The following is a 13010-nucleotide window of genomic DNA, read 5'->3' as shown; positions in this document are numbered from 1 at the left end:
TCATATCACATTACCATGGATTGGCAAACCCGCATACACTGCCTCGTATATGTGCGTGTACACATACACTCACATACTCGCACACATATACACACACACAAATGCACACATACACATACATAAAAATAAATACATACATGTCTTGGAAATTTCATACATGAGCAGAAATAAACCTAATAAAATGGATGGGAAATTTTTTAATATCCTAAAAAATAAAACAAAATGAAAAACTGATAGAAAATGAGAGAAAATGAGACTGCCAGTCTGGGAATCCGACATATGAGTAACAGAAGTTACTTAAAAGAGAGAATGAAGAAAGCGGAGGGGAGCAAGTTATTAAGAAAATTAATAATATCAGATAATAACCCTAACATGAAGGATATGAGTATCCAGAATGAATGGTCCCTTCAGGTGCCAAGCCAGTGAAAGCAAAGAGGTCTATATCAAGGCACATCTTTTCAGGCCACTGGAAGAAAGAGACGATGTTAAAAATATTGAGAAAGAAAAAAAAGAAATGACATCTGATTTCTCAACACCAACAGTGGGAACTAGAAGACAATGAAGCAATCACTTAACAGTTCTGAAAGAAATGTCTCTAAACCTAGAATTATATATCCAAGCTAGCAGTCAAGTGGGAGGGTAAAACACAGACATTTTTTGATTTTCCAGACCTCAAAAACTGATGTGCTCCCAAAACAATGCAAAGAAGAATACATGGTATCCAAGAACCAGAGATCCAGCACAGGACAGGAAAAGGTTGACAGCAAGTCCCAGGAAGACAATGGGCAGAAGTCATTTCCAAACAGTCTAGAACTGAGCAGTGGCAGAGGTGAGGTGTTTATTCAAGAGTGAGGACCCAAGGGAAAAAAAACCCAAAAAAGGCAACATATAGAGTAGTTGATATATTTGAATGCATTGAGAGGAGATTTACAATGCTGACGGGTAATCATTTAAAACTAGACAAAGGGGAAAAACAAGGCAAGTATTAAATTCTAGTGGAAAAGTTACACAAGAAAAAATTTCATCACTGGTCATTACGAATATTTTTAGAGTCATAATAACATAAATACTAAACCGTGATTTACCCAAAATTGTTGATAACTATTGGCAGACGGGAGGAATGTGTTTGTGTGTGCATGTTGGTGTTAGCGTGTTACCTGGAATGTGGAGGGACAAACAAGACAAAACAATTCAGAGAGTGGAAATTGGGGTCGAAGGTGTCCTGCCAGTCTTCTCACCCACCTACCACTCTTCCTGTAACACCCGACGTTAGCAGCTCCTTCTCTATAAAGCATTCTTGTTACTTACACTTTCCTTTCCACCCACTTCCTGCACATCATCCTCACAGTAGTCACTTCTTCCTTTTTCGCCAGGAGTAGTCTGCACATACATATACTGACATGTAAGTATTGTTACTTGTTTGCATGCCTGTCTCTTCAATTACCAAAGGCTTTTGCCCTTTTGGTGCCATGTGACCCTTTGGAATCTGGTGAAGTCTGTATCTTCTCAGAATGATATTTTTACATGCATAAAATAAAATACAAGAAATTACAAAAGAAACCAATTACAGTCGCTCCTCGGTATCCGAGGGGGCCTGGCTCCAGAACCCACCACGGATCCCCAAATTCGAAGAAGCTCACGTCCATTGGCAACCCTCCATATCCGCGGTTCAACCAATCCCAGATGGTGTAGTACTGTAGCATTTACTGGGGGAAAACAAACAAACAAACAACCCTGCATATAAGTGGACATGTGCAGTTCAAGCCCGTGTTGTTCTAGGGTCTACTGTATGTTGAAGTATAGTTATCAACATATTTTAAAAAACAGATTAGGCTAGGTTCCCCCAGGAAATATACACCAATGTAATAGAGTTTTTTTAATGCTGTCTTGATCCAGTTTTGACGCTCTGGCTAGAGGCTGGTCAGTTCCCCGACTTCAGCATCTACGCTCACAACCCCCAATCACCTCCCTTTCTGGGATCTCACACTCGGGGCCACTATCCACCTGCCCTTATCACCCCAGGGCCAGGTACCAAACAACTGGGGACAGCCCCTATGCTCCAGAGCCTGCTGAAATTATTCCATTTAGCCAATTCTAAACGTGCTTGCCCTGCTTTGCCCATCCCTTCTTATGGAAACCATAATAAAGGCTCATGCCCACAGTCCCCCTCTCTCCCCCTGCCTCGTGATCAACCCCAGCGCCTCCACGTGTGGCACCCCACAGTGTGGTGTGTCCTCCATCTCTTGGGATCTGTGAGTATAATAAACTACCTTTTTAATGGCAGTTCTTTCCCAATCTGTCGGCCTCACCAAACCTAAATAACAATTACACTTATTAAAAAGGCTGAGACTCCACAAGATTTGTGCATACAAATGTTCTCACGGGGCTTCCCTGGTGGCGCAGTGGTTGAGACTCTGCCTGCTAATGCAGGGAACACGGGTTCGAGCCCTGGTCTGGGAGGATCCCACATGCCGCGGAGCAACTAGGCCCGTGAGCCACAACTACTGAGCCTGCGCGTCTGGAGCCTGTGCTCCGCAACAAGAGAGGCCGTGACAGTGAGAGGCCCGCGCACCGCGATGAAGAGTGGCCCCCGCCTGCCACAATTAGAGAAAGCCCTCGCACAGAAACGAAGACCCAACACAGCAAAAATAAATTAATTAATTAATAAACTCCTACCCCCAACATCTTAAAAAAAAAAGGTTGTCATGAACAGCTTCGAGAGAGTGATAGAAAGACAGGGCAAAAGGAGAAATCGAACTGTGATGCAGTCACAGTGGAGGCCTCAGCTGACCCTAGGAGCAGCTCTGAAGCTGGGATGGCCCTTCTGAGTTGTCGCGCTTGAGGCTAGGGGCCTGGGCTTTGGTACCCTTGCAGAGACGACTCAGAGGCAGCAGCCTGTCCCCAGAGAGGGAATGTGATTTTGCTTGAAGCAGTTCTCTTAGGCAGAGGGCAATTCCTGGAAAGAGACTTCACAGATCCACTACGGTGATACAGAAAGACATATGCTTCTTATTAACACTTTAAAAAACAAGATAAACTTACTTTAATTTCAAAGTAGTGATGAATAGTATTTTGAGACAGAAATAACAATCATATGTGACATTATTTCTCTGTGAGTGCTATCAGTGCCACATACAGCTAACACTACTAGGATTTGTTGCCTGCCTTCCTGAAGGAAAAAAAATCCTAAATTTCTGTTACAGGCAAGTGAAAATACAAACCTTCAAATCCACACACCCAGTTAAGAAGACCTGGGGAGCCGGGACCTTGTTTTGTTCATTTTTAGATCTCCAGAGTCGGCCACAGTTCTGCACACCTACTGATGTTTCTTGAGTCATTACTATAATTAAAACTGACGGGATACAATTTAAAAGATAGAAATTTTAAAACGAACTCTTCCAAAGCAACGCCTCCGCAGCCTAAAGCAGCTACAGCAGAGAGCGTCACTCTACGGTAACTCTCTGGGCCAGCCGAAGCTTCTCTCTGCCCGCTCTGGCCAGGAGGGGCGGAGCCGGGGAGGGACACTCGCACTTATAGGCCGAGGAGGGAGAGGGCGGGGCCTGCTCCTCCGTGATTGACGGAAGCCCTTCCCTTTCAGCCCGCGTGCCCGCCTTCCACGCTCCCGGAAGTTCCGCCTTCGGAAGAGGAAGTAGCGGCGCGCGAGAGAGCCTGCGGTGACCGGGGCAACCAGCGGTGACCGAGCGAGGGGAAGGTGGTGCCGGCGGGTCGCTGCCACTCCGCGCCGGAGTTGGCGGTTAGAGGCGGGGCCGGCAGCCCGGGACCGGAGTCAGGTGCGGAGGGGCGGGCTGGCTGAGGCCGTGGGGGTCTGAGATCCTGGGATTCGACGGTAGCACGCGCGGGGACCGTGCCAGGAAGACTCTGGCCGCGCCTTGCCCTCTACTGTCCTTTCCTTCCTTCCTCTAATCTTTTTTTCTACGCCATACCCTTCCCAGGCTCCCAGACCCTCGCTGAGCTCCAGGGCCGGGGGTCTAATCTGGACTCAGTGGGCTTCCTTTCTCCCATCGGATCACCACCTAGAACCCCCTTCTCCCCAACCCCGGGCCTACACCCCCTCGCTGTGACATGACTTCTCAGGGACCTCCTCACGTCACCGCCAAAATCCGCACACCCTTAGAAACGTGTCCCCAAAGGTGGTGTAGATTTCACACTAGTATTTCCCAAAATGGGTGATATGCTAAAGCTCCACTTCGAGGGCGAAGTGGCGTCCCTGCCCAGCACATTTCCATAAGGATGACGAGGAGAAGAAACAAGCGTTGGCCAGATTAAGAACACTAAGGGGGCTTCCTTGGTGGCGTAGTCGTTGAGAGTCCGCCTGCCGATGCAGGGGACGCGGGTTCGTGCCCCGGTCCGGGAAGATCCCACATGCCGGGGAGCGGCTGGGCCCGTGAGCCATGGCCGCTGAGCCTGCGCGTCCGGAGCCTGTGCTCCGCAACGGGAGAGGCCACAACAGTGAGAGGCTCGCGTAGCGGGGGAAAAAAAAAACAAAAACAAAAAACACTAAGGGAGTAGTTGGAGCCCAGGCATCAGCATTAATCTATCTCTTTGCTCTGGCACCTGTGAATTTAGAATTGCTTGGATTCAACACTGCGATTCCAACCATGGGTTTGTCTGTATCTACCCCTGCTGTTGCAGTTCAGACGTCAGATCATCAGACAGCAGCCCCGCCTTCGGGATGCCCACTGCATGAAGGGAAAATGAAAGGTAATCTACCATTTGTCTAGGAAATAAAAACGAGAATTCTCAAAAGAATCCTCAGGAGACAGTACAGCATGCTGGTGAGGCTCCTAGGCCTGGGAGTGAGGCGACCTGGGTTCACTCCTTAGGTTGTTACTTACAAGTATGTGACTGTAGACAAGTTACTTCTCTAAGTCTCTGCCCATCCTCCGTAAGCTGAGGATATAATAATGCTATTTCACAGGGCTGGTGTGATGATGGAGATAGTGCATGAGAGTGTAGGGATTCTTCCCATACATCAGCCCCCACCCCCAGAGTTTGCCATTGTCTACTTCAGCGGTTCTCCCCCCCTCACCCCGCAGGACACCTGGCAACGCCTGGAGGCATTTTTGCTTTGTCATAACTGAGATAAGAGGGTGCGTCTAATGAGTAGAAGCCAGGAGTTCTGCTAAACATCCTGCAATGCACAGTGCAGCCCTTAAAACAGAGGCCCCAAATGTCAAGAGTGCCCAGGCTGAGAAACCTTGGTCTAGATCTCGCTGTCTTTCTTTACCAAGACAGCTTTACTCCTCCATCCGTTGGAGTACTCTCTGTGTAAAAGTAAGGCACTGCCGGGACTTCCCTGGCAGTCCCAGTGGTTAAGACTTCGCCTTCCAATGCAGGGGGTGCGGGTTTGATCCCTGGTCGGGGAGCTAAGATCCCACATGCCTCACGGCCAAAAAACCAAAACGTAGGGCTTCCCTGGTGGCGCAGTGGTTGAGAGTCCGGCTGCCGACGCAGGGGACATGGGTTCGTGTCCCGGTCCGGGAGGATCCCACGTGCCGCGGAGCGGCTGCGCCCGTGAGCCATGGCCGCTGAGCCTGCGCGTCCGGAGCCTGTGCTCCGCGGCGGGAGAGGCCACAACAGTGAGAGGCCCGCATACTGCAAAAAAAAAAAAAAAAAAAACCAAAACATAAAACAGAAGCAATATTGTAACAAATTCAATAAAGACTTTAAAAATGGCCCACATCGGGCTTCCCTGGTGGCGCAGTAGTTGGGAGTCCGCCTGCCGATGCGGGGGACGCGGGTTCGTGCCCCGGTCCGGGAGGGTCCCGTGTGCCGCGGAGCGGCTGGGCCCATGGGCCGTGGCCACTGGGCCTGCGCGTCCGGAGCCTGTGCTGCGCGGCGGGAGAGGCCGCAGCAGTGAGAGGCCCGCGTACAGCAAGAAAAAAAAAAAAATGGTCCACATCAAAAAAAAAAAAAAGTCATTGTATGATGGACTTGCTGTTCATTTTTTAAGTGCAAAGGGGAGAATGGCAATGCTTTCATTTTTAATCGGTCCACCTTCCGCTTTAGATTGTCCGTGTAAAAGTATGGCCTGAATTCACCTGACGTGTGACTTCTTGTTTCAAGACGTGAGGGCAGGAAGCAGTGTTGCATGCTTACTGAGTGCTGACACTCCCTTGTTATAACAGTTATAGCTTTTACAGCTGTTATATAACAGTTATAGCTGTTCATTCCCTCCGTCAGTCAGCAAGGATTTGCTCCCTGCCCACTCTGTGCCAGGCACTGATGGGTTCTGTGTGTTTGTTTTTGCACTGAGAGAACAGCAGTGTCCGAAACAGACAAAAATCCTTTGCCTAGTGGAGTTTACATTCTCATCCTCATAATCCTGCATGGTAGGTTTTCCCCCCGTTTTATACTTAAGGAAACTTTCAAGTCACACAGCTAGTAAATGGCAAAGCCAGCGAAAATTCTGGGACCTTGGATAAGGACCAGTCCAGTGCTCTTCTGGGGTTTCTTCATACAGGAAAGAATGGAGGCAGACTTGGACGAAACAGGTGTGTGCCTGCTCTGAGCATCCCCAGGAAATCACAGAGCCCTGTGTACGGTTTGATTTCATTCGCTGTGTATCCAGGAGAGCCGTCAGCTGAATTTGCATTAGGAAAGAATGTAGGTATCTGTAGGAGATCGAAGGGGCTAGTGGTTATATAATATGAAAAATGTAAACAGGATTTTCTCTGCAACACCCAGCTGGGACCAGTGACCCAGAGAAGGTTGGCACTTGGAATGGTGGCGAGGAGAGGAGATGGAACAAGTCTCCCTCTACCCCTCAGGAGACAGCTGTACAGGGTCCTAGGGAATGAGGGTCTGGGAGGAGAAGCAGAGGAAAGGAAGTGAAAGGAAACGTCTTTTTTCGCGTAGGGCACCCAGCATTCAGTGTATTCCTGGTGCCAACTGCTGCCGCTTAAGATAAGGGTTCCTTTACACAAGCGCTGTCTTCCTGGGCCGTAGCTCTCCCAATGCCTGCCCCCCACCTCCTGAGTCTACACTGCCTTCCGGGTCCGCACACTCGCTTCCATCAGTACCCAGGATCCTTGGGCACTCACTACCCTGCCCGCTGCTGTTCTTGCAGGTGCAGAGCTTTCCTCTTAAGTGGCATCTGGATCCTACGTGGATTGTGGAACGTTTTCTTTCATGTGTGCCCTTGCTTGATAAACTTGCTATCTGCTGACAGGGAATAGAACCTCGGCCAAGTGCTAATTTTCTGTGCCCTGTTTTAGTCCTGGAGCAACGCACAAGCAGAGTGGCATTCTCTTCTCCAGTAGCCTTTCTGAAGGCTCCTCTGCTCATTTTTTATCTCCTGTCCCCAGTCCCTGAGAGAAGGCCTCAGTAATGAAAGCCTGGCCTCCTGTGTCCCGGTTGGGGTTGGATCTTGTCTGGAATTTGGAAACAGAAAGTCAGGGAGACCCAGTCACATGTGGCCCCCGGCCCCACGGAGGTTCCTCCGTAGCAGCTCACAGCAGCTACCTTCCACCCCTTACTAAAACCCTGGTGTGGGCAGTAGCTTCTCTTGCAAATGCTGAGGCTTTGGGGTTTATTTTTACTAGGGGAATGACACAGTAAGCCAATGGGTACCCCTTTCTCTTTCAAGGGGAAAGTAAATTTATCGAACCTTTTGCTGGTCTTTAGGATGTTAGAATGTTGACTAGCTTAACTCTTGGCAGCTGTGAAGAGCAGCAACCTGGCTTTGCCTGTGCTGTGGGTCACTAGTCAAACATTCATCTCTTTGGGCCCAGGATGAGAGAGGCAGATGTCCTGCCTTTGTGGTGACACTGTTTTTACCCTTCAACTATTTCAGGCGGTGCAGTGAGTGCCGAGCCATCTGACCCAACCTGTGGGAGCAAAACGGACTCTGTGCCTGCGCACCAAGAACGCGCGTACGAGTACGTGCAGTGTCCCGTCACTGGCGCGATGGCTGAGAATAAGGAGAACCTAGATCCTTCTAACCTGGTAATCCGCGCCCGGCCCCTCTTCCTAAAGTTTTTATGCAGAGATGCTTTTACAGACCCCAGGACAAACTGCTAGGATTGATTCTTCTGTCCTTTTAAAACAAAGAAGTCTGATATTCCATCCACAGTGAAAATCTAGAATGTGTCACTAAGTGTAGTTTCAGAGAGCACCTGAGAAAGCAAAGGGCCATCCCGAAGCTCCAGAGTGGGCTGACCAGGAATAAGCCAGGCCAGAGGACATTGCCTTTTGGGATAGAGTTTTAGGAGGGCAGGAAATTCAGTTAGGAGCACAGCTAGAATTCGGAGAGGTGTTCGTGGTCTGGGGAAACCTCGTAGGCACGCTGCAAGATTGGGGCGCCTCTTAAGGCACACCTGGGTGCCAGCCTGTACGGCAGTGACAAGGGTGGTGCAGTGTCACGTGGCAGCCAGCAGTGGAATGCCATCGAGAAAGCAGTGGTATTCTGCTATCTGTCTGTCTATAAATACACACATACAAACACACATGTATATACATAGCCCCACCTTCTCTTTTCCAGGAGTTTGTAGCAGTTCCTGCCCATCATGGTATTAGTTTTTACTTTTTAATCCTTGAGGAGAAAGAGACCAAATTTTTAAGTACAGCGTGCAGTTAGCATTTATGAGAACTCAAAACAACGAGGAAAACCAGCCAGATGACCTGAGAGTCTGCAACTCTGATGTCGCTGGTCTAATAGGGAACCTGTGCTGTGTTCGTGATGCCTTGCTTTCTAGAAAGTAGTTAATTATATTGTTTCAACTTTATATCTCTAACCTTTTTTTAAAAAACCCACTTATTTTATTCAGATGCCACCACCTAATCAGACGCCGGCCCCCGATCAGCCGTTTGCACTGTCTACTGTGAGACAGGAGTCGTCTATTCCGAGGGCAGATTCAGATAAAAAGTGGGTTTATCCTTCCGAGCAGATGTTCTGGAATGCGATGTTAAGGAAAGGGTGAGTGAGTAAGCACATTACTGAGGGTATAAATTTGCTCGTGAATCTAACCTCCTTCACGTTTAATTCTTAGATGAATTAAACGTGAAAGAGGTTGTTAATCCCCCAGACGTACAGTAAATGTTTATAATAACTGATTTTTCAGACTCATCAGAATATAAGTGCAAGGCCAATGTGTTAGGATTCTCCAGAGAGACAGACCTAACAGGATGTGTATGTCTTTCTGTACATATAGAGAGATTTGTGATAAGGAATTGACTCACAGTCATGAAGGCTGAGAAGTCCTACAATCTGCTCAGCAGGCTGGAGACACAGGAGGGCCGATGTTTCAGTTCAAGTCCTAAGGCAGGAAAAAAACCGATGTCCCTGTTGGAAAGCAGGCAGGCAGAAGGAATTCCCTTTTACTGGCAGAGGCTCAGCCTCTTTGTTCTGTTTCAGCCTTCAGCTATTAGATCTGGGCACTCTCTGCCCATTTAAATGTTAATCTCATCGTAAAATTCACCCATCATAGCTAGTAATAGTTAAAAAAAAAAAAAGGTAACACTACTATATAAAATACTTGGGAAAGGTAGGGAATCCGTGATGCTAATTGAAAAAGTGTCACCTTAAAAATAGATGGATCCTTGATATTTGGGTAAATCTGATTTTTGGTGACTCGATGAATACATGGCATTCTCAGTAATATTTGTCAAGTTTTACCAAAATGTTCTTTCCTAGGTGGACATGGAAGGATGAGGATATTAGTCAGGAAGACATGTATAATATCATTAGAATTCACAACCAGAACAATGAGCAGGCCTGGAAGGAAATTTTGAAGTGGGAAGCCCTTCACGCTGCGTAAGTCTGTTTGAAGTCTTAAAAAACATCCTTCCAGCATCTTCCTAATGTCATTGCCACTTTCTATGAAAAGAAATAGACAAGCATTTTATTCAGACAGTGTGCTATTCTGATACAACATTTTAGGTAGTAGGCCTGTTCCAGAACACCCCGCTCAGCCATGTGAAATGGCAACTAGTTAATTATGCTCGTGGGTTCGTTGAGTCCCAAGTACAGAAAGGACAGAGCAGGGATGGCTCGTCTCTGCTCCCTGATGCATGGGGTCTCAGCCACCAAGACTCAGTGGTCAGGGGTGGCTTTGACAGCCGTGGGCTGGAATCCTCTGGTAAGTGATACCAGCTGTCGGCCGGGACACCTGCCCATGGCCTCTAAATGTGGCTGCTTTGGCTTCTTCACACCGTGGTGGCTGGGTTCCCAGAGCTAGAGTTCCAGAAAGCGGCAGGGAAGCTGCCTCTCCTTTGATGACCGCCTGCCCAGATTCAAGGGGAGGGGCCGTAGACTGCAGCTCTCAACAGGAGTGTCAGAGTCCACTGCAAGCAGAGCATGGGGGTTGGGAGATTCTAAAATGCTCTCTGCCCAAAGGGAGCTGGGAAAAACAGTTTTGTTTGTTCACTCAGCAGCGTTTATTGAATCCCCATTAGGAGCAGACATCACGAGGCATCTTTGCACATGGCCCTTTTTCTCAGGGAGACTAACCAAATGCAGTTGTGAGCTAGTGGCGATGGGCCATCAGTCTGTTCAGAGCCGCGGTCCTCATGCCTCAGCTTGCATCAGCATCACCTGAGGGTTTGTTCAAATACCGAGCGCTGGGCCTCACCCCTAGGGTTTGTGATTCAGTCAGTCTGGGGTGAGGCCCAAACTTAGCATTTCCAGAATGATGGCGGTTTGAGGGCTCCCCCTGGAGAAGCGTGGGGCGGGGGGTGGAGTCTCCACGGAGCCAGATTTTTATCATGGTCGGTGGCTAATATTTTTAATTCATGGCAAAATGCGAGTGATTAATTTCTTGGGTAAAATCCACTTAATGATTTTTAAGGTGCTCTGTTTGTTTTTTCATGCTTGGACTCTGCAGTTCATTCGTCACCCCCTGGCTGTCACTGGGCCACGCTTCCCCTCAGTTCCCCGGGGCGGGCAGGCGTCACCCTCCTGGCTGGCTCGTGACGGGGGCTCCGAGCGTCTGCAGCGACTCGTGCTGAAAGCGTGCTGTCCTTAAAGCCGAGAAGGGAAGGAGCTCGGCCAGTCCTCGCCTGGGGGCCGCCACACTCGGGGTGCTTTGCTCCCTCCCAGTTCATTAGAGAGACCCGTCCAGGCCGAAGCCTGTCTCAACAATGACAGCAGCTGCCAAGACAGGTGGCCTCCGGGAGTTCCCACTCCCTCCACAGGGGACACTGCTGTGTGCCTCGTGCTAGGCCTACTGTGAGCCCCCCAGTGCCGGGGCGCGGGCCGGCGGGCACCTAGGACGTCCAAGCCCAGGGTCTGCCCAGAGGCTGAGTGGACTGTCTAGGCAGAACCTTGCCCTCCGTCAGCTTGTATACAGTTACTTAAAGAGATGGTTCCAACACTATTACATTAGTTCCTAGGGAATCAGCCAGCATTTTTCTTTCCTCACGAAGGCTGTTCATTGGTTTCAAATGAGAGAAGAGTATAGGATTTTCGTATATTCATCTGAAAAAACCCCAGCTGCTCTTCGTGAAAGCGAAGCGTGATGCCCGATGCCTCACACTTTTCTTCCTGAGAGTATACCCCCACCCCATGTGGAAAGGCCCTGTTTCCTCACTCCTGCCAAGAGCAGTGCAGATGTATGGAGGGAAAGGGGGGGAGTAAAACGTACTTGATCCAGAAGTAAAGCACAGAATTTTTAACGAATAGGGATATTTCTTTGAATTCTTTCGAAGTTACCTTTCTCTGTAAATGTGATATTATGTAAAATGCCTACAGAAAAATGTGTATTATTGAGAAACTGCAACACCCTATTTTTCAAGGGAAAGAAAATATTTTAATAGACTTTTCTTCCTTGGGGATTTCTAGGGAGTGTCCTTGTGGTCCATCACTGATCCGGTTTGGAGGGAAAGCGAAAGAGTATTCACCAAGGGCAAGAATTCGTTCCTGGATGGGGTGAGTGTCAGTGCAGAAATGTTCTTTTCTGTTCCTCAGGTCAGGGTCTGCTTTCTCTTGGCAGCAAAACCAGACAGTGGAAGAACTGTGGTGCCGGCTTCCAGAACGTCATCAGCGTTCAGCTGTAGCCCTGTGCTCCCTCAAGGCGGCCGCTGGCGGGCAGATTGCTTAGGTGCCGCGGGTTGCTTCCTGTCTAATTCTTACAGGATTGAACCAAGTCATCTTCTGTGTTCTCGCAGCTGTCCCCTCTCTCCTCCCACGCTCCATCTCTGTCCGCCTGTGCAGTCAGTGCTCCTCTTGTAGTCGGGTTTGCAGCTCACACCCGCATTTCTGCAGGACCTCAGCTGACCTCCCAGGCCTGGGCGTCTTTCCCGCCGTTGACCTTATTCCCTTGCAGCAGATAAGCTGTCCTCTGATCGGGGCTCCTCCGGCCCTCCAGCCCCACCTGCCTTCAGCGCTGTGGACTGCTCTGACCTCCGAGTCTCACCTCCCCTTAGACGTGGACTCCGAGAGCAGGCCTCCCCAGGCGCGGCCTCACCGCCTTGCTCACCGCCTAAACCCGAGCTGAACACCCCACCAGCGTTTTAACCCCCGCCGCCATGTTTTCATTCCAGGTACGAGCTGCCTTTTGACAGGCACGACTGGATCGTCAACCGTTGCGGGACAGAAGTCAGATACGTCATTGACTACTACGATGGTGGCGAGGTCAACCACGACTACCAGTTCACCATCTTGGACGTCCGGCCGGCTCTGGATTCGCTCTCGGCCGTGTGGGACCGGGTGAAGGTCTCCTGGTGGCGCTGGACTTCCTAACCACTGCTTTGTCAGACATGGGAATATATAAACTATTTTTTTTTCTGAGCAATACATTAAACTACTTTCCCCAAACTGAATTGCACTCCTGATATAATGGAAGTGTCAAGGGGGTCGTCACACCTTACATGTCACTTAGCAGAGGGCGCTCTGCACGTGCTCTTCTGAGCTCTGTTTCCACCTTGCAGTTGATACTGCATCATTTTAAGTTTTCTTCCCGTTTACGGAAGTGGGAAGCACTCCCTGTAGCATTGCCTGTGTATTGAATCTAGAAAAGTCTGAACAACCTCCGAGAAAGACCTTTGCTTAA

General features: G+C 49.2%; 1 protein-coding gene across 1 annotated transcript; it reads left to right on the top strand.

The window, feature by feature from the left end:
• Nucleotides 1-3664: 3664 nt before the first annotated feature.
• Nucleotides 3665-12775, top strand: LOC114905565 (cytochrome c-type heme lyase). Its single transcript, XM_029239864.1, has 7 exons — nt 3665-3791; nt 4588-4722; nt 7817-7968; nt 8790-8938; nt 9656-9775; nt 11801-11887; nt 12502-12775. The coding sequence occupies exons 2-7, from the start codon at nt 4620-4622 to the stop codon at nt 12698-12700; spliced, it is 810 nt and encodes a 269-aa protein (XP_029095697.1). The 5' UTR covers nt 3665-3791; nt 4588-4619; the 3' UTR covers nt 12701-12775.
• The last annotated feature ends 235 nt before the right edge of the window (nt 12776-13010 follow it).

The sequence above is a fragment of the Monodon monoceros genome, unplaced genomic scaffold, assembly GCF_005190385.1.
Source record: "Monodon monoceros isolate NGI ecotype Baffin Bay Population unplaced genomic scaffold, NGI_Narwhal_1 Super_Scaffold_22, whole genome shotgun sequence".
NCBI classification, from domain to species: domain Eukaryota; kingdom Metazoa; phylum Chordata; class Mammalia; order Artiodactyla; family Monodontidae; genus Monodon; species Monodon monoceros.
The sequence above is the reverse complement of the archived record's forward strand: the minus strand, read 5'-3'. Positions and strand labels throughout refer to the sequence as shown.

Excerpts from the sequence above, each read along its gene's own strand:
- LOC114905565 (XM_029239864.1), top strand. The coding sequence starts at position 4,620 with ATGGGTTTGTCTGTATCTACCCCTGCTGTTGCAGTTCAGACGTCAGAT. Across the intron at positions 8,939-9,655 it reads AATGCGATGTTAAGGAAAGG|GTGGACATGGAAGGATGAGG; the intron begins GTGAGTGAGTAA and ends GTTCTTTCCTAG. Across the intron at positions 9,776-11,800 it reads TGGGAAGCCCTTCACGCTGC|GGAGTGTCCTTGTGGTCCAT; the intron begins GTAAGTCTGTTT and ends GGGGATTTCTAG.